General features: G+C 42.2%; 1 protein-coding gene across 1 annotated transcript in view; it reads left to right on the forward strand.

Moving 5' to 3' along the window:
• PRORP (protein only RNase P catalytic subunit) overlaps positions 1-25330 on the forward strand; it is a 132399-nt gene that overhangs the window by 5352 nt on the left and 101717 nt on the right. Inside the window, exons 2-3 of the mRNA XM_073609440.1 lie at positions 4512-4559; positions 11082-11214. Of these exons, the coding sequence (XP_073465541.1) occupies positions 4512-4559; positions 11082-11214 (181 nt within the window). The remainder of the gene's footprint in view (positions 1-4511; positions 4560-11081; positions 11215-25330) is intronic.

Consider the following 25330-nt stretch of genomic DNA (forward strand, 5'->3'; position numbering starts at 1 on the left):
GTCTCAGGAAGATGAGGTAGCTATGTAATGCCTCTTGGATAATGCATTCCCAGCTGCCTTTTCTGCCCGTTTTCTACAGAAACACAGCCACAGAAACATGGTCAGCGACTGGGTTATTGCTGACTTTTAATAAACACAAACTCGCCTATCCCACGATACAGCGGGGTGGCTGCCCAAACCCTCGGTTCTCTCCGTCTCCTCTCCCCGGTGCTGGCATTACAGATGTGGGCACTCAGGTGTGACCGCTTGCATCTTCACAGCCATGTGCACACTCTGCATGTGGGAGTCGTGCTGCGCCTCCACAATGGTTGGGCAATCTTCTGGGACCAATGACCTGTCCCAGAAGATTACAGGGAGGGAGGGGGAGAGGAGAACTTCCGCTTGGATCGTCTAAGTGGCCCGAGTGGAAGTGGGTACTTGTACCTGCTCCCCCCCCCCCCCAAAAAAAAAGTAACATGCCAAATGTGTCATTAGGAGGAGGGGATGCTTAAAGTGAAACTTCCTCTTTTGGGTGGAGCTCTGCTTTAATTGAAGCAATGCACCAAACTCTCTACAGAGAGAAGAAAAGACTTTTCCTGTATTTACACAGATTGATTTTACACTTTATGAGGACTGGTTCAACCCTTAGAGAGTTTTCACTCCTAAGCTGAGATTTATTCGATGGAAAATGATTTTAAGAAGAAATGGGCTACTCCAGGTCTTGCCCTCTAAGTTCCTATTGAGGATGTTACTTCTTTTAAGGATTTTGTTGATTGACATTTTGAAGCCCAGCATTCTGGATGTCCCATTATCTATAACTATAAAAGTCCTGTATTGTATGATAATAATAATGAAAATTTTGGTTTTCTTGTAAATTCTTGTAAAATATTAAGTACAAGACAGAGTCCCTATACTAGGAGCAGCCCTAGAAGGTTTTTTGTCAGTGTCCAGTCACCTGAAGCTAGCCTGCATATATAACCCATGGTCTATGAATACAAGTCCTGTGTCCTGTTCTTTACCCCAAGATGAAAATTTTTACAGGTAAGTCAATATTCCTATTTTATTACTGTCTGTGTCCCTATTTGAAAGATTTAGCAAACTTCTTATTTTCATTACCAGGGAGGAGAGGCCATCAAATATACAGTGAAACCTTGTATTGCGATATACGAGCGTTTCGCAATACGAGCTATTTTTTTTATTTTTTGAAATCCAGACTTGGTTTACGAGCGTTGTATCACAAGACGAGCAGGATTCAAGCCGCTTGGGTGTGCAGTACCGCATTTGGCCAGGGGTGCAGGGGCGCCGGTGACGCTGGGAGACGCTTGGAAACACTCCGTCTCCGAGTGCGCGCACCTCTGGCCAAATGCGGTACTGCATACACCAGCAGTGACTGTGAAACCAATTATCTGAGTTTCCATTGATTCCTATGGGGAAACTCGCTTTCATATACGAGTGCTTTGGATTACAAGCTTGTTTCTGGAACGGATTATGCTCGTAATCCAGGGTACTACTGTATATACTATTCAAGTTTTGGAGAACTTCCATGGGGGTTGGAGGGGTTATCTGACCCTGCAATGCAAATTGACTTGATGCCATAGGTCTTTACCGAGTGTCATTTAGAGATTTGTATACTTAAAAGAGAAGTTTGGGATTCATGAAAAAAAAAAAATTATAGTCGCCTAGGTGGATGCTGCATCCCTCCCTCCACTGGCTCCAGACCGAGAACTGAGCGTTCAAACACAACTGATCGCTCAGCTGGTGACTGTTAATCATTGTCTCTCTGCAGAGTGAAGACAGAGAGCTGAGCGATGCTTTGTGCAATGGTTTTACACAGAGCAGCCCCAATAATCTTCTTTTTGGGTCCCCCGCCTGCGGTTCTTGCTCCTCGTCCCTGCTGAGTGCCCCCTATAGCAAGTCTCTTGCTATGGGGGCACTCGAGCAGGCTCCCAAGCTGTGCTCTGTGTGACCATTTACACACAGAGAACAGCTCGCCTGCATTAAGGTTAAAAAACAAAAAACAAAAAAAAAAACCTTGAGCCTTTAGAACCACTTTGAAGATTATCTAGAGCGGAAACTTTTTTCTTTTTGGATATAGTGGAGAAAGGTTAGCAACTTTGTCTGGTTTTTATAGAATTCTGAGTTCCCAAGTAGGAAGGTTAAACAGTAGATATAGCTGTATTTCCACCATATATTTATCTGCTTGCCTGATGTTTTATTTTGTTTGTTAAGCTTACTGTCTATGTATACAGTATATGTTTATATGTGTGTGTATGTGTGTGGTTTCGACATCACGCAAAAATGTTTTTGTCAGCGCTTACACTTTGTGGTTATTGTAAATGCGAAAACGGTGCAGCGCACATATGCATTGCAATACATCTTGGAATCTATGTAAAGTCTTTTTATCCTAAATAAACCTGTAACCATACGTTTTTGTGGTAGTTTTCTGTTGTTTTTTATGGTTGCTGTTAACCATAAACCTACCAACGTTTCTGTGGTGGAAGGCAGTTTTTACCATCTTGGACATATCCTGATCCATATTCCCACATGCCGGGTCAAGGTTGTCTGAGGTGGCTCAGCTGAGGAGGAGGAATTGCACCACTCACTATCCAGAGCTTTAATATCACATGCCTGATTGATGCTACCTTCTGGTAAGCGTATTTAACCATTTAAAGACCAGCCGCCGCAGTTGTACTGCGGCAGGTTGGCTCCCCTTGGCGAATCGCCGTCTTTGTATATTGGCCTCCTTAAGACCACTAGGGGGCCCTCTGCGCGATTCTAGAGCGCGTGGTCGGCGGCCACGATGTTTGCTGGCCACCCGTGATCACTCCTGAGAGAGGCAGAATGGGGATCTGTCAATCTAAACAGACAGATGCCCGTTCTGTCAGGGGAGGATAGACAGATCTGCTGTTCCTAGTGATTAGGCACAGCAATATGTTTCCTCCTCCAGTCACTACACTCCCCTCACAGTTAGAAACACCTCCCTAGAGAACACTTAACCCCTTGATCGCCCCCTAGTGTTAACCCCTTCCCTGCCAGTGACATTTATACAGTAATCAGTGGCTATTTTTAGTACTGATCGCTGTATAAATGTCACTGTTCCCAAAAAAGTGTCCGATCTGTCTGCCGCAATGTCGCAGTCCAGCTAAAAATCGCTGATCACCGCCATTACCAGTAATAAAAATAATAATAACAATGCCCTAAATCCCCTATTTTGTAGGCGCTATAACTTTTGCGCAAACCAATCAATATACGCTTAATGTGATATATATATTTTTTTTTTACCAAAAATATGTAGAAAAATACATATCTGCCAAAACTAATGAAGAAATTCGTTTTTTTTTACATTTGGGGGGGGATATTTATTATAGCAAAAAGTAAAAAATATTGCTTTTGTTTATAGCGCAAAAAAAAACAAAAAACTGCAGAGGTGATCAATTACCACCAAAATAAAGCACTATTTGTGAGAAAAAAAGGACATACATTTTGTTTGGGTACAGCGTTGCACGACCGCCCAGTGCCGTATCGCAAAAAATGGCCTGGTCATTAAGGGGGCAAATCCTTCCTGTCTTTAAAGTGATTGCAAGGGTTCGTTTAAAAAAAAAAAAAAAAAAAAAAAAAAACAAACATGTCATACTTACCTCCACTGTGCGGCTCGTTTTGCACAGAGTGCCCCCGAACCTGCTCTTCTGGGGTCCCTCGGCGCCTCTCGTGGCTCCTCCCACATCAGATAACCCCCTAGGAGAAGCGCTCTCCTGGGGGGGTTACCTTGCAGGCGCGCTCTGGAGTCCAGCATTCGGCCCCATAGCCGCCGAATATATGACTCGACCCCGCCCCCCGGCACCCCTGTCATTGGATTTGATTGACAGCAGCGGGAGCCAATGGCTGCGCTGCTATCAATCTATAGTATCAAGAGCCAAGAATCCCGGGCAGAAAGACAGCGCGTCCCTGTGGGTCAAGTTCTAGGGCTCAGGTAAGTAAAACTGGGGGCTGGGGGGGCCGGTCACTGCCAGGTGTTTTTTCACCTTAATGCATGGGATGCATTAAGGTAAAAAAACACGTAGGTTTACAACCCCTTCAAGCGGTTAATCTTCTCCCCTGGGTGGTGGATGTACACACAGCGGTGACTCCTTTAGTCCTACACTCCTGGATTCCTTCCCATCAATATATACAAATGAATTAATGTTTTAATCACCAATGGGACTATACTACCAATGTTGTTTTACAATTTTCACAGTGCACTTTATTTAGAGACACTATCAATCAGATGATGGTGTTAGAGTTTTTTGTGCATGCTAATCACAATTTATTTTGTATATCACGGTATGTTGATATGTCAATACTCAACATTTGATTCTTAGCGCTGCACTGTTTTCACTTTATTTTCACACAATTATTCACACAATTTTTATTAAGATTGTAGTGCTGGCTGCTATTGTTTGTTTACGTGTATAGCGCAGTATTTTTATATTAATTTCAAGTTACTGTAAATGCAAATAGTTGTATTTTGAAAAGGTTTTTTTTATGTATTTTAGTATTCCCAGTGAATCCTGGAGGGGGAAACTCACCAAAGTCACTAATAGGTAAGTGTGTTTATATCGAAGAAGGTTCTGGACTGCAGATTCTCGATAGGGAAGTAATGGCATAAAGGAATATTTTAGTTTTTGCTGCAGTACCTAAAGGGAATTCTGTATATGCAGCATTCTTCAATTTGAAAGCCTGGGACAGGCAGGAAGTAGAGGCTTTCTCCTGTGCTACTACATAATAGCATCCTGGACAAAGAGGGGCTTTCCCGTTTTTTGAAATTTTCCTAATACGTAACTTTACATTAAAATGTTCTGTAATAAAGGAATCTTACATGCCTGTTTGCAATCTTTTTGAACCTGTACATTGGCTGTGCATGCACATCTTGTTGTACAATTCCGGCATCTTTCGGGATGAATGAACTCCCATGCATGCCCGGGATTATGTCGTCCTGGCACAGCTATTCAAGGTGGCGGAAGATCCTGAACCCAGAGGAAGACCAGGCGAAGGTGTTGGCACCAGTGGTGGAGCTTGTGGATGTCGCCAGAGAGGAGTAAAATTTCGCTTTAAAGCCCAATCGATCTTTCAGTTTAAATCTGTTACAGTATATCACAAAAGTGAGTACACCCCTCACATTTTTGTAAATATTTTATTATATCTTTTCATGTGACATCACTGAAGAAATGACACTTTGCTGCAATTTAAATTAGTGAGTGTACAGCTTGTATAACAGTGTACATTTGCCGTCCCCTCAAAATAACTCAACACACAGCCATTAATGACTAAACCTTTGGTAACAAAAGTGAGTACACCCCTAAGGGAAAATGTCCAAATTGGGCCCAAAGTGTCAATGTTTTGTGTGGCCACCGTTATTTTCCAGCACTGCCTGAACCCTCTTGGGCATGGAGTCCACCAGAGCTTCACAGGTTGTCACTGGAGTCCTCTTCCACTGCTCCATGATGACATCACAGAGCTGGTGGATGTTAGAGACCTTGTGCTTCTCCACCTTCCGTTTTGAGGATGTCCCACAGATGCTCAATAGGGTTTAGGTCTGGAGACATGCTTGGCCAGTCCATCATCTTTACCCTCAGCTTCTTTAGCAAGGCAGTGGTCGTCTTGGAGGTGTTTTTGGGATCGTTATCATGTTGGTATACTGCCCTGCAGCCCAGTCTCCGAAGGGAGGGGATCATGCTCTGCTTCAGTATGTCACAGTACATGTTGGCATCCATGGTTCCCTCAATGAACTGTCGCTCCCCAGTGCCAGCAGCACTCATGCAGCCCCAGACCATGACACTCCCACCACCATGCTTGACTGTAGGCATGACATACTTGTCTTCGTACTCCTCACCTGGTTGCCACCACACACGCTTGACACCATCTGAACCAAATAAGTTTATCTTGGTCTCATCAGACCACAGGACATGGGTTCCAGTAATCTATGTCCTTAGTCTGCTTGTCTTCAGCAAACTGTTTGCAGGCTTTCTTGTGCATCATCTTTAGAAGAGGTTTCCTTCTGAGATGACAGCCATGCAGACCGATTTAATGCAGTGTGCAGCGTATGGTCTGAGCACCGACAGGCTGACCCCCCCCACCCCTTCAACCTCTGCAGCAATGCTGGCAGCACTCATAGGTCTATTTCCCAAAGACAACCTCTGGATATGACGCTGAGCACATGCACTCAACTTGTTTGGTCGACCATGGCAAGGCCTGTTCTGAGTGGAACCTGTCCTGTTAAACCGCTGTATGGTCTTGGCCACCGTGCTACAGCTCAGTTTCAGGGTCTTAGCAATCTTCTTTATAGCCTAGGCCATCTTTATGTAGAGCAACAATTTTTTTTTCATATCCTCAGAGTTCTTTGCCATGAAGTGCCGTGTTGAACTTCCAGTGACCAGTATTAGAGAGTGAGAGCGATAACACCAAATTTAACACACCTGCTCCCCATAACAACTGAGACCTTGTAACACTAATGAGTCACATGATACCGGGGAGGGAAAGTGACTAATTGAGCCCAATTTGGACATTTTCACTTAGGGGTGTACTCACTTTTGTTGCCAGCAGTTTAGACATTAATGGCTGTGTGTTGAGTTAATTTGAGGGGACAGCAAATTTACACTGTTATACAAGCTGTACACTCACTACTTTACATTGTAGCAAAGTGTATTTTCTTCAGTGTTGTCACATGAAAAGATATAATAAAATATTTACAAAAATGTGAGGGGTGTATTCACTTTTGTGAGATACTGGAAATGTCAGATGATTTAAAGCAAAAGGTGTGCAGTCTTAGAATTTTATTTCTTTAGAAAGCAGACATGCTGCAGAGAAGAACTCTTGCTCTCTGTGTGGAAAAAGGTCTCTCTGTAAAGGTCTGACAGTCTAACTGCTGTACCAGAGCTAGAGCTGTTAAACCAGCAAACCTCATACCCCCTGCCTGATTTTATTTACGCCATCAATCTACATATATTGTACATTCACATCAGTCTCTGCCCTCAAAGAGCTTACAATTCAGGGTCCCAAATTCATTTATACATACAGTACACATACTAGGGCCAATTTGGACAGGAGCCAATTAACCTACCAGCATGTCTTTGAAGTGTGGGAGGAAACCGGAGTACCCACACAGGCACAGGGAGAACATGCAAATTTCAGGCAGGTAGTACAGTGGTTGGCATCTGAACCGATCTGACCCTAGTGCTGCTAGGCGGAAGTGCTAACCACTGAACCACTGTGCTGATTGGAGAGATATAGATCTGACTCAGCAGAACGATGTGCAAAGCCTCTGCAGAGAGATTACTGCCTCCTAACAGAGAGGGTCCTACTCTGCAGCATGCCATCAGGGGACAGGCTTTTCTGTTCATGACGTGACTGCTCTCTAGAGAAATTAAAGTGAGACTTTGCAAATCTTTGTTTTAATGAACTTGTAATGTATTTAGCTGATTTAAACTGAAGGTTCAATTGAGTTTTAAAGTAGAAAAAGTAAATATTTACTTTGGTGTATCCAATTTGAGAACGATCTTTGCAAAAAGGTATATTGTATTTGGCATGTATTAACCCCTTCTGGACCGCCCCACGCAGATATACTGCGACAGGGTGGCCCTCCTGCGCCAAATCACATACCTGTACGTGATTTCGTGCACTGGGTCTGGGGCACGTGTGCGCTCTGCCAGCGACCCGCTCCCTTAGTGATTGGACACAGCGGGAGTCAATCAGCGGGTCCGGCCCTTCAAGATTGTTTTCGGGAGAGGCAGAATGGCGGTTTGCAAACAAGGCAGACCGCCCTTCTGTGAGAGGGGAAGATGGAGATCTTGTGGATGGAACATGGATCTGTCTTATCTCCAGTCAAAGCAACCCCTTCACAGTTAGAAACATCGCCCCTGATGTTAACCCATTCCCTGCCAGTGCATTTTTTTTTTTAAGCACTGATCACTGTATTGGTGTCACTGGTCCCCAAAAAGTATCACTTAGTTTCAGATTTGTCCGCAGCAATGTCACAGTCCTGCTAAAAATCGCTGATCGCCACCATTCGTAGTAAAAACAATTAAAAAAATGTAACTTCCATAAATATATCCCATACTTTGTAGATGCCATAACTTTTGCGCAAACCAATCTATATACGCTTATTGGGATTTTATTTTACCAAAAATATGTGGCAGAATACATATTTGCCTAAATTGATTAATACATTTTTATTTTTTACATTTTTTTATTGGGTATGTTTTATAGCATAAAGTAAAAAATATTTTTTTTTCAAAATTGGCAGTGTTATTTTTTTTATAGTGCAAAAAATACAAACTGCAGAGATGATCAAATACCACCAAAAGAAAGCTCTATTTGTGGGGAAAATAAAAGGACAAATAAATTTTATTTTTAGTACAGAGTTGCATGACTGTGCAATTGTTAGTTAAAGTAACGCAGTGCCATATTGCAAAAAATGACCTGGTCATGAAGGGGGGTAAACCTTCCGGGGCTGAAGAGGTTAAAAAAAAGTTGTGTTTTTAACTTCCTTCCTGGAAACTCTTTTAGCTTGGAGAGACTGATGGCAGGATTGATCTCCCACTTTCTCCCACTATTCTTTAGAGAGTAAAAAATATATAAAACAGTGAATGGCACCCTGTGAGAACATAAAAGTGAACGAATCACCAAATGCTGCCAAAATATATTAAAGGGTGAGGCGTTATTAATGTCCAGTGAATCAAATTAATACAAATACAAAATAAATAGCAAGCTAAAAGTCCATAATGATGAATCCCAACACCAAGTAGTGATGCTCAAATTAGTTTTCTAGTTCTTCCCCACCAGTGCTCAATAAATGGGTGGCCACTCACCAGAAAAATTTGACCCCCCCTTTACATGAAGGTCACACAGCGCTTCTGGAATAACAACAGATTCCACTAACAGCACAGTTCCGCTCCATTGGCCCCCAAGATGAAACTAGGATAGGAAAAATTACTCCACAAGAGACATAGTGAAAGGTCTCATAGTGTAGTAATTTTAATGGATAAAAATATGACAACAACAAATGGCGATTACATTCACATGTAACAGTGCCGTACTGGGCACCAGGTGTAATCAGCATGTGCAAGCCGGCTAGTCCTAGAGGGATAGCGTGGAGTCCGCGTCTCTTCTAAGGGCAAAGCCTAGATTGGATGTGGGATGACGACCTGGAATGGCTGCTCCTCTGCTCTGACATATGTTTCTCCGTATTGGCGTCTTCCTGAAGACACCAATACGGCAAAACATATGTTAGAGTTAGATTTACAAATACTTTTTTTTATAGATAAAACTGTGTACAGTAAAACCTTGGTTTGAGAGCGTTTTGCAAGACAAGCAAATTTTTTTTATAAATCTTGACTTGATATACAAGCAATGTCTTGATATACAAGTAGCGTCATATCACAACTGAGTAGAAAAGAGAAGAGAGGCGCCTCTAAGTGTAGCAATATGGTTACATTTATTGAAGGTACAACATCTAGCAACTCACATGGTTGATGATTAAAACGGGCACATCCAAGTATGCAGGCATCCGGGGTAAAGATGTCCACATAAACCATCCTCCTCACTGCCACTCGCGCCGTCCCTTTAATGGTGCGCTCCATGAGCGGTTTAAGCCTCGCTTTCAGATCGCTCTACTGCAGGGTAGTCTTCCCGGTCACAATTGCAGACAGCTTTACTCCGGATGCCTGCATACTTAGATGTGCCTCTTTTAATCCTCATCCATGTGAGTTGCTAAATGTTGTACCTTCATTAAATGTAACCATATTGCTACACTTAGAGGCGCCTCTCTTCTCTTTTATACACTGTAGCTCCTGCTGGATTTTGCTTATATTCCCCTTGTGGGGGCTTCCATTTGTGGATGGACATTTTATCGTTATACAACCTATCACATTGCTATAATCTTTTTATATGGACTATAAACTGAAGGACTTATGAATAAATGGTTGTGGGACGAATCATTTGATTTTCCATTATTTCTTATGGGGAAATTTGCTTTGATATACAAGTGCTTTGGATTACAAGCATGTTTCTGGAACAAATTATGCTCTCAATCCAAGGTTTTTACTGTACATGTATTTACTTCAGCTATGTGTTTGGAACTTTTTGGCTAGGGTTCTTCTTTTACATATAGTAATCTGATTCCCCGGCACAAAGAGCTGCCTCTAGTGCACTTTGAAGAAAAGTACCATTTGCATCTAAAATAACCATGCAAATTGCTGTATTATAGATTACAAATGCACAGCTTATTTGTGAAGTAATGTGGATGGTATGGAATATCCACACATCTAATTACCACATTCACGTGCAGAAATATCAAATATCCTGCCTGTTTTATTGCTGCACTGAATACGCGAAGGGGGAGATCTTCTGAAAATAGAGAGTGCAAAATCTGGTGCGGTTCTGCATAGAAACCAATCGGCTTTCAGGTTTTATTGTCAAAGCTTAATTGAACAAGCTGAAGTTAGAAGCTGATTGGCTACCATGCACAGCTGCACCAGATTCTGAATGCTCCAATTTTAGTAAATCTCCCCCATAGTGTAGCAGAGGAGAAGTTACAGAGACTATTTAATGTGTTCACCACTACATTGCATATTATCTCATCTTCCCTTTCCTAAGGAAAAAAGATTGCTTAATTTTTATTTATTAATGATTTCAGGAACTTGTATTCTTTTGTTATACTTAAGTTCCTTTTCAATGGTAGATTCTCATTCAACAATGAAGAGCATTTGAAATAAAATGACAGGCTGGATTAGTCAAACATTAGTAAAAACAAACACACAGGGACACCCTGGCGGCTCTTCTGTGATGCTGGATCTGGAAAGCACCTACCCTCACTAGCACTGTTGTAAGTGCACCCTATACAGTCAACAATTTGTATATTAATCAAATAAAATAATGCTGCACTAGGACTTGCCTAGCGCTTCTGTTCCTTTTTTGGATTAGTTAAACAACAGAGTATAAACTGTATATAGTTGAAGAGGCCTTAGAATATGTATTATAATTGTGATTTTTGGACTGCAGTGGTAGGTTGCCTGTTTTTGTCCAGAGTTCCTTTATTAACATATACTACTCTTCCATGCTTCTTCCAGTGGTCACTGTCAGACATGTCAACAGCAGATTGAGTCCATTAATTTGACGCTGGCAGAATACAGTGTTCTGAAGAAAGCGGTCATTAACAGTATCATTCAAGGGGAAGATACTTTTCGTAAGACCACTCCACAAGTGAGTCATATATACACATTTCCATGGGCTTCTCTCCTGTAATCCATATACCTATAAGGTCTCACACAGCACTGAGCATTTCTTCTGAGTTTTGCAATAGCTGCTGTAAAAATTAGTTACCTAATTTTACGACAAATTGGTTTAAAAGGTAGTTTTTGTGTCAGTCCACATTCTATGTCAGGGATATCCAATTAGCGGACCTCCAGCTGTTGCGAAACTACAAGTCCCATCATGCCCCTGCCTCTGGGTGTCATGCTTGTGGCTGTCAGAGTCTTGCTATGCCTCATGGGACTTGCAGTTCTGCAACAGCTGGAGGTCAGCTAATTGCAAATCCCTGGTCTATGTGCTCAATTAGTGCCCCTCTAAATAATGGGCCAAGTGTTTTGAGCCAAACAGCTTAGTGCACGTGAGCAGCCAAGATAAGAATTTGTTCTTACTGCATTCCCAGTAACCTGTTATGTCTCCCCAGTAGGACATTTTGCCTGGAATACTGGTATTCAGAATGGAATTCGGTCCAAAAGTTGCACTATATGCGTTTTCATATCGAAGTCCATTAGGTGCTATAGAAGATGATGGTGCATGTGATTAATTGTATATTCTAGTTCTAGTAAGACTGCATCTCTAGCAATGGGGAAAGGAACCACATTAAGTCAAAAACCGTTGGGAATTTCTATTTATACTAAAAACCCTTTAAAGTGAAGGGAAGCAAAGCTAAAATTTTCTTTTAATGCTGGCTCCTTGGCTGCTCCATTAGCCCCAGAAGTAAAGTGAAAATGAACTTCAGCTTGCATGAGGCTGAGGACTATCTCCATATCTCCATCTGAGTTGGGCGCCTGAGCGGCCAATCTTCAAGCACCAACAATGCCATGTGAAAAGTCACAGGGTCCACCATACCTGGATTGTACTGGGTATGTCACATTGTTTTCTTGGGGGCACAGAGTGGTAGGGGAGCAAAAGAAAGGTAGAGCAGAGCTAGTGGTGGGACCCAGTAGTTCTCCCACTATAGGTTGCCTGCAGAAAACTAACCACATGTAAGTATGCATGCAAGTACAAAACCAGTCTCCCTGCATAAGGAGAGAGCAGCAGTGACCGGTCTTTCTTATGGAAAACTCCCGTTTTGTTGCAAATGACTGGAATTGTTACATATTGGATTACAGCACAGGAAGAGTACAATTATACATGCCTCTTGTATTTAAAGAATATTTATTAAGTCTGGATTTTTTCTCTGAAATAAACTTGTTGCATTGGTTCAGTTTTGAATGCTAAAGTATAACTAAAGGCAAAACTTTTTTTTTTTTTTTTCGTTTTGGATAGAGGGAAGATGGATTAGAACCCCTGTCAGTTTTTATTGCTCTCTGTGTCCCCATTAGGGAGATTCACCCTCTCTGTTTACCAATTATCATTGAAAGTGAAAGTAAAATAAAATCCAAGCTTTTGGATTGTCCCCAGCAAAGTAATATAGGGGAAATCTTCCAATGGGGACACTAGTTCTGGTGACCTGGGGGTCTCCAAGAAATTCCCTGAATTTGCAGAGGTATTACCTCTCACTTCCTATTTTGGCTATGGGATAGGAAGTGAAGGTAAATCTCTCCAATGGGACAAAGATGGCAGAAATAATTCTTCCAGGGGTTATAACCCTTCCTTACTCTATCTTAAATAAAAAAAAAAAGTTTTGCCTATAGCTTTACTTAAATCTATTTTTTGTTAAAATGAATACAACATATATAATTCCTATACAGAACTTTTGGTAATCTAGTGTTAATGAAATGTGGCTTTCTATGGCTGTCAGGGTGACAATTTTTATGATTTATATCCCTTGGCTCGGGCCAAATTGAAATTTTCTATATAGTAGAATGCCCAATGAGTATAAAACAAGTGGAATTTGGGTGAGCCAAGATGGTTTTCATATAGGAATAGCTTGGCTTCTTATTCAAAATTCCCCATTGAAATGCATGGCTGTCCTGGTGCCACGTTTGGTGCCATATTTTATGATTTATATCACTTGGCTCGGGCCAAATTGAACTTTCCTATAAAGGATGCCCAATGAGTATAAAACAAGTGGAATTTGGGTGAGCCAAGATGGTTTTCATATAGGAATAGCTTGGCTTCTTATTCAGAATTTCCCATTGAAATCTATGGCTGTCAGTGTGTCAATTTTTATGATTTACAGTATCAAAGTACACCCCTCACATTTTTGTAAATATTTTATTATATCTTTTCATGTGACAGCACTGAAGAAATGACACTTTGCTACAATGTAAAGTAGTGAGTGTACAGCTTACATAACAGTGTACATTTGCTGTCCCCTCAAAATAACTCAATACACAGCTATTAATGTCTAAACTGCTGGCAACAAAAGTGAGTACACCCATAAGTGAAAATCTCCAAGTTGGGCCCAAAGTGTCAATATTTTGTGTGGCCACCATTATTTTCCAGCACAGCCTTAACCTTCTTGGGCATGGAGTTCATCAGAGCTTTACAGGTTGCCACTGGAGTCCTCTTCCACTCCTCTATGCTGACATCATGGAGCTGGTGGATGTTGGATTCCTTGCGCTCCTCCACCTTCCATTTGAGTATGCCCCACAGATGCTCAATAGGGTTTAGGTCTGGAGACATGCTTGGCCAGTCCATCACCTTTACCCTCAGCTTCTTTAGCAAGGCAGTGGTCGTCTTGGAGGTGTGTTTAGGGTCGTTATTATGTTGGAATACTGCCCTGCGGCCCAGTCCCCGAAGGGTGGGGATCATGCTCTGCTTCAGTATGTCACAGTACATGTTTGCATTCATGGTTCCCTCAATGAACTGTAGCTCCCCAGTGCCGGCAGCACTCATGCAGCTCTAGACCATGACACTCCCACCACCATGCTGGACTGTAGGCAAGACACACTTGTCTTTGTACTCCCCAGTGTTGGCAGCACTCATGCAGCCCCAGACCATGACATTCCCACCACCATGCTTCACTGTAGGCAAGACACACTTGTGTTTGTACCCCTCACTTGATTCCCGCCACACACGCTTGACACCATCTGAACCAAATAAGTTTATCTTGGTCTCATCAGACCACAGGACATGGTTCCAGTAATCCATGTCACCCCCCACACCTTCAACCTCTGCAGCAATGCTGGCAGCACTCATACGTCTATTTCCAAAAGACAAATTCTTGATATGACACTGAGCACGTGCACTTAACCTCTTTGGTCGACCATGATGAGGCCTGTTCTGAGTGGAACCTGCCCTGTTAAACCGCTGTATGGTCTTGGCCATTGTGCTGCAGCTCAGTTTCAGGGTATTGAGAATCCTCTTTTAGCCTAGGCCAGTGATGGCGAACCTTGGCACTCCAGATGTTTTGGAACTACATTTCCCATGATGCTCAACTACACTGTAGAGTGCAAGAGCATCATGGGAAATGTAGTTCCAAAACATCTGGGGTGCCAAGGTTCACTATCACTGGCCTAGGCCATCTTTATGTAGAACAACAATTCTTTTTTTCAGATCCTCAGAGTTCTTTGCCATGAGGTGCCATGTTGAACTTCCAGTGACCAGTATAAAAGAGTGAGAGCGATAACACCAAATTTAACACACCTGCTCCCCATTCACACCTGAGACCTTGTAACACTAATGAGTCACATGACACAGGGGAGGGAAAATGGCTAATTTGGACATTTTCACTTAGGGGTGTACTCACTTTTGTTGCCAGCAGTTTACACATCAATGACTGTGTGTTGAGTTATTTTGACGGGACAGCAAATGTACACTGTTATCCAAGCTGTACAATCACTACTTTACATTGTAGCAAAGTGTCATTTCTTCAGTGTTGTCACATGAAAAGATATAATGAAATATTTACAAAAATGTAAGGGGTGTGCTCACTTTTGTGAGATACTGTATATCTCTTGACTCGGGCCACATTGAACTTTTCTATATAGAAGGATGCCCAATGAGTATAAAGAAAGTGGAATTTGGGTGAGCCAAGATGGTTTTCATATAGGAATAGCTTGGCTTCTTATTCAAAATTTCCCATTGAGATGCATGGCTGTCAGGGTGACAAGTTTGGTGCCATATTTTATGATTTTCATCAATTGGCTCGGGCCAAATTTAACTTTCCGATATAGTAGGATGCCCAATGGGTATAAAGAAAGTGGAATTTGGGTGAGTCAAGATGATTTTCATATAGGAATAGCTTGGCTTCTTATTTGGAATTTCCCATTGAAATGCATGGCTGTCAGGGTGCCATATTGTATGCAGAAATGGCTGGTGCGCCCTTTCTTTCTTTCTTTTTTATCGTTGCCATATTGTATGATTTATATCACTTGGCTCAGGCCAAATTGAACTTTAACTAATAGAAGGATGCCAAATTATATGAAAACAAGTCACATCTGGGTGAGCCAAGATGGTTCTCATATAAAAAATGTGATTTATTCAGAATTACCCCTTTAAATACATGGCAGTTAGGGAGACAGAATTGTTGTTAAAGTTCAGGATTTTATTAAAAAACCTTGTAGATGATTGTTTTGTAAATGATCACCTTTGTGAATAAAGATCCAATCTGAATAAGAAGCTGGGCAAATAAGGAGCCACCTTCTGCATTTGAATAATGCCGCGTACACACGATCGGACATTCCGACAACAAAATCCATGGATTTTTTCCGACGGATGTTGGCTCAAACTTGTCTTGCATACACACGGTCACACAAATCTTGACGGAAATTCCGAATGTCAAGAACGCGGTGACGTACAACACGTACAACGGCACTAGAAAAGGGAAGTTCAATACCAAGTGCGCCACCCTTTGGGCTCCTTCTGCTAATCTCGTGTTAGTAGAAGTTTGGTGAGAGACGATTCGCGCTTTTCAGCCTCTCGCTTTTCCGATTGTTACTGCTCTTCAGTTTGTGTTTGTGGGTTTGTATCTGGTTTTCAGTGCGTGTAGTCATTTCGCATTTGTTTTTCAGTGCGTATTTTATAGTACGTATTTGATCTTGCAATGCGTTCTCCACTCGTTTCTGATTTTCAGCTCGCTCTTCTTGGGCCTTTCTGTTTTTCAGTGCTTTCTGTTAGTTCGTTCTGACCAGCTGACCGTTTTGAAGCCATGAGGACCCTCACCCCGGACCAGAGGGTTTTTAACTACCGGAGTGGTGGAGAACGCTTTCGGGATAATGGCCAGCTGGTTCCGCCTATTCCTTACGGCAATCAACATGGCGGAATATAAACTTAACCATCTAATCCTTGCAAGCTGCATTCTCCACAACCCTTTAAGGAGAAATTCAATGAACTATGTTGCCTCAGTGGGGCCGGAGGCCGGACTTCAAGAAGAAACCCTGACGGCCCTTGAAGCTGGCCGTCCTGGCTTGCCCCCCCAAAGCGCCCGTGAAGTAAGACAGAAGTATGTCGAGTACTTTGCGGGTAGAGGGGCCATTGATTATGACAGAAAATGTTTAAGAAACATTTTCAAAATAAATTTTTTTGTTAAACTGAAATAAGATTTACTTAGATTTACTGCTTGTGTTTATTTTAGCTGTCTCCTAGGTTCTCCAATGGGAGTTTCTTTTTGGCCATTTTCTTCAATAGTGCAAATGTAATTTATTTGATACATGAGGTGACAATCTCTTCTTCAGTGAACTATTATTATGTTGTGGGTCTGCTACACACACCTTGTTTTTGTTGTTAATGTATGTAATACATTACTGATAAAAATATACATCATTTTCAGCACCATGAATTAATTTTGGTGAGTCATGAAAATGGCATGATTGTGGCAAATTATAAAGCACTGTGGGAGTTATTTACTAAAGGAAAATCCATTTTGCACTTCAAGTGCACTGCAAAAGTGCACATGAAACTACACTTGTAGTGCAAAGTGGATTTGCCTTTAGTAAATAACCCCCATTTCAGTGTAAACACCAACTTAGTCCAAAAAATTATATTGAGCCTTGAAAGAAGAAGCCACACATTGTTGAATAGAAAACTTTTTACTCTGTGCAAATTTACATGTGCATTAGAAAAGGGTTTTTGAACAAACCAACATATTTTAGTAATAACATTTTTTCTTTTTTGCACAGTACAAATAGCCTTTTTTGTGTTAAAACGGGCATGTTTAAAACCATAAAACAATACACAACTCAGGAACTTACAAAGTTCAACTTTGACAAACTGAAGGCAATATCAGACATTAGTATGTCCAAACGGTGTTGATATTGCCTTCATCAGATGAGGTGATGTCACCCCTGTGAAAGCCAAATTTTGAAGATGCACACAAATTGACAGTCATAATGGGGATTTCCCTCCTGATCCCATGCCTAATGTCAACATGTGCTAGCTCCCATCATGGGGGATCAATGGATATGTTTTGGGGGTGCAACCCCTTCTTCTCATCTACTTTAGTTGCGAGGAAGGGGTTGCACCCCCAAAACGCGTACCTTGATATCCCGTGATGGCAGATAGCACATGTTGACACACTGTGTGCATCTTCAAAATGTTGCTTTCAAAATTTTAAAAGTTAGAAAAATAGAAAGAATTTGATAAATGTTGGTGTGTTTTCGATTCTGCCTAAAACATCAATGATGTTTGAGTCTTTTTTCCACATCATTGATGTCTTCCTTGATCTTCTGTAAATCCCGATAGCACACCATGATCTCCCCGATGAAGACGTGTGCACTTGCACTTGTGAAATGTGTTTCTTCTTCAACAACATCCACATCACCTAAAAAAAAAAAAAAAAAAAAAAAAATAACACCATGTATTTTATAAATATGCAGGCATCCATCTTTTACCTGAAGCTGTGGTCTCAGACACTCACCTGTTGTGGTCACTATTTCACCCACTTCATAAACCTCTCCTTCCTCCACATCCTATGGTTGTTGTTTTTGGATTTCCCCTTCTTTAGGAGGTTGGGGGTCCCTGGTGACCTTTGACGTCCCGAGTCTTTTCTCCCCTATGCAAATAAAATAAAGGTATACTGAGCACACATATATTTGAGGCAAGAAATAGGAATATGAAACATTGCTTGGAAGTGTCGTACAATTGTCTGTTTTGGCAGTTTTCAAAGCTAAAGACATGATTTTTTTCCCTTTACAAAGCTGAAATACCTTTTTTGTTAAAGTATCACACATGTAGAGACCCCTAGTATCCACTGGAGCACCTGTGTGGGACACCCTAAAAAGTTTGTTCTGGTGTCCCACACTAGTGCTCCTGAGTCCAGATGTGTAAACAGCTGTTGAGTGTCCTCTCCTTACACTGAATCAAGTTTGCATTTCATTCTAGTTACAAACCCATCTAGACAACAATTTACTAAACTTCTTTTAAGACAAATAGGCATGACCAAATGTAGTTAACCTGCATCTGCAAAAAACATCATATTAGTGGGCGAACGAACAATGTTTACTATGAACGATTACTGTGCCCACGAACCTGAAACTTGCCATTTTAAACTGTACAACAGTAAAGAAAAGCACGAATGTAAGAAGAATAGGAACACACGACAAAATACTTTTTTGCAGCACTCTCTTGATTCTTCTGTACTGATCCTGCTCCCTCAATTTGAGGTCTGACCATCGTTTCCTCAGTTGATCCTTGGATCGCCGTACCTCGAAATTCTTTGGCAGACTTTTCACAACTTTAGTCATGATCTTGGCCTTTCTCACATTTGAGTTTGGGTACAGTCCATGCTTCCTGTCATAGTCGGCCTTCTTGAAGATGTCCACCATCTCCACCATCTCTATAAAGCCCATATTTGAGGCCTTAAATATCCTCTGGAATCGGGACGATCGTGGCTCCGGGCTTTGTCGTTGCTGCTGCTGTCTTCATGCACCTTTTGTCTCTCCGCCATGTGCTCTCCCACTGCGCCGAAAGACAAAGGGCGGGGAATATACTAGAAAGCACGTCTGGGGCGGGCGAAGTTTCTCGCATGTGCAGTGTATATAAAGCGCAACACGCGTGTGTCATACTTACGATCTGTGAGTGGAGGAAGGAGTAGCGGAAGCGCCGATCGTTCTTACAAAGGTACAATTTTAACTTGGTGCATCAGTGGCCTATACTGCTTCTAGATTGAGGCCTATATTGGGACAAGATTAGGAGAGTTTAGCCTGACATTAGGGTTTGCCTTGTGTTGTGTCTTGCAGAGAAAATGATTGAGTCCTCATTCAATGATGAGGACTTTATCCCCATATTCACTGATATGTACAGGGAGCTGCCCTGTCTGTGGCAGGTAAACCACCCCTTTTATATAAACCAAAGAGGAAGGCAGCGCTGGATCAATTGCTGGAATTTGTGAAGCCGGTGATCCCCCACGGCAGACATCCCCTATTTGAAGGCCCTAATTGGTGGCATGAGGAGCAATTATAATAGGGAACGCAAGAAGGTCCGGGATTCCCAGAGATCAGGAGCTGCAGCAGATGACATTTATGTACCCAGGCTGTGGTACTATGACAGACTGCATTTTCTGGCTGGCCAGACTGAACCCAGGCCAGCACTCTCCAATCTTCCTTCAAGGCTTCCTTCTACCTCAGCTGAGGCTTCCGACGTCCAACCTGGGCCTTCCAGCCAGGAAGAAGTGGAGGAGCCCAGCTTGAGCCAGGTATAGCATTGTTCAACATATTTCTAGTCAAATAATTAATGATGTTAACTAGATGTTATTATTGATCAGTAATTTCTGATTTTACAAAGTGTTTTACATATCAATAGACAGTAGTAGCCACAAATGATTGGGACAAGAATGAAAAATGCTGGGGTCAGAATTATAGTCTTTTCTATTTATTAACATTCAATTTGCAAACACCATGAGCTAAAAATTGTGTGTGATTGATGAACCAAAAACTAAAACTATGTCCCTTTTCCATATACAGGAAAGTGGCAGCCAGGAGGAGGCCGTGGAAAGTGGCAGCCAGGAGGTGGCTGGGCTTAGTAGCCTGCCCGAATCCCAGGTCCCTCCCCTCCGCCTTCCACAAAAAAGTCCCAGGAAGTGGAGTAACCTGGAGGAGGCAGCACTTGGCCTATTTCGGAAGGCTACTGTGGCCCTCAGAAAGCCCCCCAATAATCAAGAGGACTATGCCTACATAGCAGCCTGCAAAATGCAGGAAATGGAGGAGGGCTATCGCCTCTTATGTGAGGAAGTTATAGTACAAGTCCTAAATAAGGGGTGAAGGGGCGAACTCGCAAGCCAATGCCACGTTTGTGAGTTCAACCATGGTCATCCTCCTCCTCCACCTCCTGCCACAACTACATCACCAGAGCCACAGCCTGGAAGCAAGCATGTAGGGAAGACAAGAGAGTGATGGCCTGGGTTTGGTGTGGTTTGACAAAAGACGCCAGCCTGGGGACATATGTCATCTGCTGCTGTTCTCGTCAATCGCTTGGAGTCCTGGACCGGATTGTGCTCACTATTATAAGGACTACTCAGGCCACCAATTTTGACTGTAAAATAATTGATGTGTGCCCTGGGGTACAAAGGCTTCGCAAATTTCACCAGTTTCTCCAGCGTTGCCTTCCTCTTTATTTTGTTATGACCCATAATAAATGGCCTTTTTATTTTTCACAAATACTTGCCTATGTGTTTAACTTCAAAAAGGCCAGTTTGTTTGTGAGTAGGCAGGTACATTTCAAAAATACAATGTCAGATTACCAAGGGACTCCAACCTCCTTGAGGTTAAAAAATACAAGATAATAATGGTGTTGTGGTAACTTGACACAAAACTAAAGAAAAAATTATGGAGATCACTATAAAAAAAACAAAAAAAATAAATAAAAAAATAGGAGATCTGGATAAAAAAAACCCCACTATAACCAAAACGTCTAAACATTATTATGGAGATCTGACGAAAAAAAAAAAAACAATTCATGAGATCACGAGAAATAATGGAATCAGGTTGTCAGAACAGAATGTGTGAATATGAGCAGCGAAACAACTTCGTTATTCTAGCATTCTAAAGAAGAAGAGAATGCGCTGCATTAAAAGATTTCAAAATTTGCAGCGTGACGAATGTGCTATCTCCATTACGAACGATAGTTTTACCAGACCGAGCGCTTCCGTCTCGTAATTGATTCAGAGCATGCATGGAACTTTGTGCGTCGGAATTTACATCCAGATCTCAAATTTTGTTTGTCGGAAATTCCGACGGAAAATGTCTGATGGAGCCTACACACGGTCGGAATTTCCGACAACAAGCCCCCATCGAACATTTGTTGTCGGAAAATCCGACCGTGTGTACAGGGCATAGGAAAGCTGGCCAAATAAGGAGACAACTTAAGCATCATAAACGTTTGCAATGAGTTTAAATGACCTAGGAGAGGGTTATTTATAGGTGAACATAGTAAATTATATGGCACTTTGCAGGCACTCTGTCAGTTTGGGATGGAAGGAAGTTGGCTTTAGCAATTGTTGGCTTTGTGTAAGAAATCTAGGATGGTATATCACCACTTCTGCTTAGATATAAATGGAAAATCCATCGGTGATGCTTGGACCGACCCCTTTGTCTTGGCTCATTAGACTCCAGCTTTTCTTATACCTGTCCAGTTACAGGATGGGGAAGGGGGGAAAGGGACAAGATGTTGTAAGTGTCACATAACTTTAGAGAAAAAAAATAGGTCCCCCAACCACATAGGGAGGTATGGTGTGGCAGAGCAGAGAGCAGACTCAGAACTGGATGAACAAAAACACCCTTTGGCAGGTAAAATAGCTCCCATTTATGTATCTTATCTATGTATTTACCTGTTTGCCTGGAGTTCAGCTGTAAAGTAAACTCATTATGAGAGGCGTAAAGGAGCTGGCAATCCTTTTTTTTTTTTTTTTTTTTAAAACATACCTGTGTAGTTGTTACTACTGACAATATGGCCTCAATTTCCATGTCACTGACCTGTAACAAGCATGCAGATCCATAAGCAAGAGAGTCAGCATGGGTTTCCTTTATGTCCAACCAGTGATTTATGTTAATGTTACTTGTAGAAGTTTGGACTGGAGTGATACCATTTATTGGCTAACTAAATAAATTGTAATGCAAGCTTTCGAAGCACACTGTGGAAGAGACCAGCATGCTTCAAAAGCTTGCACGTCAGTCTATTTAGTTAGCCAATAAATGGTATCACCCCAAATCCAAACTTCTACTGTTGTCAATGGCTAACATAGTACAACATTCTGCTGCTCTTAATGTTACATCTAATCATTTTAGATGACATTTAGATATTTTCCACCTAATTTATATTTCCAGAACAAACCAAGGTATTTTGGAGTTGTTACATAGTTAAATAGTAACTAAAAATAAAATGTGTCTTATGGACTTTTTGGGGACTCAGACAGAATAAGTGCATTTTCAGTGTAATTTCCCTCCTTGTTATGGTACATTTGTAGGTGGAAATTAGGACAGTGTTATTCAGGCAGTCTTTGTTTCTACTAGCTGCTTCATATGACTAATCAGTGCATTGTGAAACGAAGTGCGGGGGCTACTCTGTTTCATATGCTGCACAGAAATGTTTAGTCTTCATCTACAACAGACTGTTTACTTAGGTATTGTAGATAAAGTGTGTCTGAATCTAGAAACAAAAATGGAATATATTGCAGTTTACCAGACTTTAGATGTGGTGGCTGTAATAGTTTTCTATTGCGCAGGCTTTTTTCCCTTTATTTTCACCTGGTGATCCTGCCAGTAACACAATTCCAGTCCCAGGATGACAACAACACTGCATTTATTGACAAAAATGTGAGTCATTCTGTGAATGGAAGCATGGGACCCAGAAGACGGCAGCAATCACTGTAGTAGCGGCAACTACTACAGCAGCTGTCTGCTTTCACAGCGATCCCACGGGTATGCAGAATGAATTATTACATTGGTCTAAGCAGGTGACTACATTACATTGGTCAATGTAACTACGCATTAAAAAACAGATGTGGAATTCAGCTTTGAAAAAGAAGGTGAAACTCTTCTCCCAAGCTTGTAATAGTCAAGAAGGTCTGACCCAGAAGATGTCAGCGATTTACTGTAGTAGCGGCAACTACTACAGCAGCTGTCTGCTTTCACAGTGATCCCACAGGTATGCAGAATGAATTATTACATTAGTCCACCTTAGACCAATGTAACCATGCTTTAAAAACCATAGCTAGGATTCAGCTTTGAAAGAAAGGTTAAACCCCTTTTTCCAAACGTGTAATAGCAGGACTTATTTTTTAAATAAAAAAAAAAAAATGCTTCCCTCCCATGAAGCTATAGAATGTCTACCCCTTCAATGTGGCAGCTGTGATGAAGCAGTGTTTGGGGATTGACACTGACACATCATGGCTTCCATTGACTCCCAGTTACTTTAAACAAGGGCAGACACAGACGTTGACTCATTTTGGTGTCTAATTTGCATTATTGTAGCCCAGTTACCTGTTAAGCTATCATTGGCAACTGATTATTTTAGTGATCTAAACAACTTTACCATAGAAACTAGAGAAAGGATTCTATTAGGGCCAGAGACGATTTCTCATTTTTAGATTGCTTCAGTAAAGTCTGGGCACCTGGCGGCTTTCATAGTTTCATATGAAATGTGGGCGTTGGAAACATTTCTGTTTGATGTTGTTTTGCTGTCTGCTTCTATATGATAAAGATGCTACATACTGATTAAAGTGATTGTAAAGTTTCGTTTAAAAAAAAATAACAAACATGTTATACTTACCTCCTCTGTGCAGTGGTTTTGCAAAGGGCAGTCCGGATCCTCCTGTTCTCGGGTCTCTCTTCACTGCTCCTGGCCCCTCCCTCCTGTTTAGTACCCCACAGCAAGCAACTTGCTATGGGGAGAGCCGAGCCGCAGCTCCCTGTGTCCATTCAGACACGGAGCTGCCGTTCGATCTGGCCCCCTCTCTCTCCTTATTGGCTAACTGACTTTGACAGCTGCAGGAGCCAGTGGTGCCGCTGCTGTGTCTCAGCCAATTGGGAGGGAGAGTCTCAGAGGGCCAAGTGACTCATGAACGTCGCTGGACAGAGATGGGGCTCAGGTAAGTATTAGGGGGTGCTGTGGAGGCTGCTACACACAGAAGGCTTTTTATCTTATTACATGAAATGCTTTAAGATAAAAAACCTTCTGCCTTTACAACTCCTTTAATTCAGAGTTGCTACAAAATTGCAGGTGCCCTATGTCTGAGCATATATGTCACATACTGACCAGATGGATGTCAGTATGTGTTGTGGAAAGCTAATATAAGACAATTAAAGTGGAAGAAAAGGCTAAATCTAACTAATCTTAAAGCGGAGGTTTCGGTTGTTTGCCCCCCCCCCCCCCCCCCCCCCCCCCTTTAACATTTGGCACTAATTTTGTTTTGTTGGGGGGAGAGCGGGTACCTGGTTTTGAGAGGTACCCGCTCCCACTTCTGCCAGGATCGCTTAAGTTCACCTCCTCTTCGCCCACAGCCTTCTGGGACACATCAGAGTTCCCAGAAGACTGCGGGACCATTCACAAAGTGCAGCGCAGCTCTAAGGTTTCCCTTAGTTAAGATGCCAGTGCCTGGACCCGAAGCCCTTTAGAAGAATCACCTCGGGTGAGGACAGAGCTGGATCCCTGGACAGGTAAGTGTCCTTTATATACATTTTTTTGGGAGGTAGACTGAAGCTCCTCTTTAAAAACATTCCCTTCTCTCTTCCTATCCTGCATACCCCTGTATAAAAATGATGTGTGTTGCTTACCTAATTTTTTTCTGGTCCAGTTAGGTTGCATGATCCAGCAGCTCTGGCTCCCCTGTGTCAGAGAGTGGCTGCTGCAGGGGAGAGAGGAGAGAGTGCCAACAACAGCCGAACCATGAGAGCTTAAGGGGGACGTCACAGCTTTGGGAATTCACAGCTGTTGTTGAGACCCTCCCTTACACAGGTGCTGGAGCTGCTTAGAGGGGTTGTAAACCCTTGTTTGTTATTTAAAAACAAAACAAAAAACAAAACATATCATACTTACCTTCCGCTGTGCAGTTCGTTTTGCACAGTGTGGCCATGAACCTCGTCTTCTTGTGTCCCCTGGCGGCGCTTGCGGCTCCTTCTCGCATCGGTAAACTCCCTGGAGGAAGTGCTCCCCCTGGGGGTTACATTGCGAGCACGCTCCATCCATAGACACAGAATGCTGGACTCGGCCCCGGCACCTGCATCATTGGATTTGTTTGACAGCAGTGGGA

This window comes from Aquarana catesbeiana, linkage group LG13 (genome assembly GCF_042186555.1).
Source record: "Aquarana catesbeiana isolate 2022-GZ linkage group LG13, ASM4218655v1, whole genome shotgun sequence".
Taxonomy (NCBI): domain Eukaryota; kingdom Metazoa; phylum Chordata; class Amphibia; order Anura; family Ranidae; genus Aquarana; species Aquarana catesbeiana.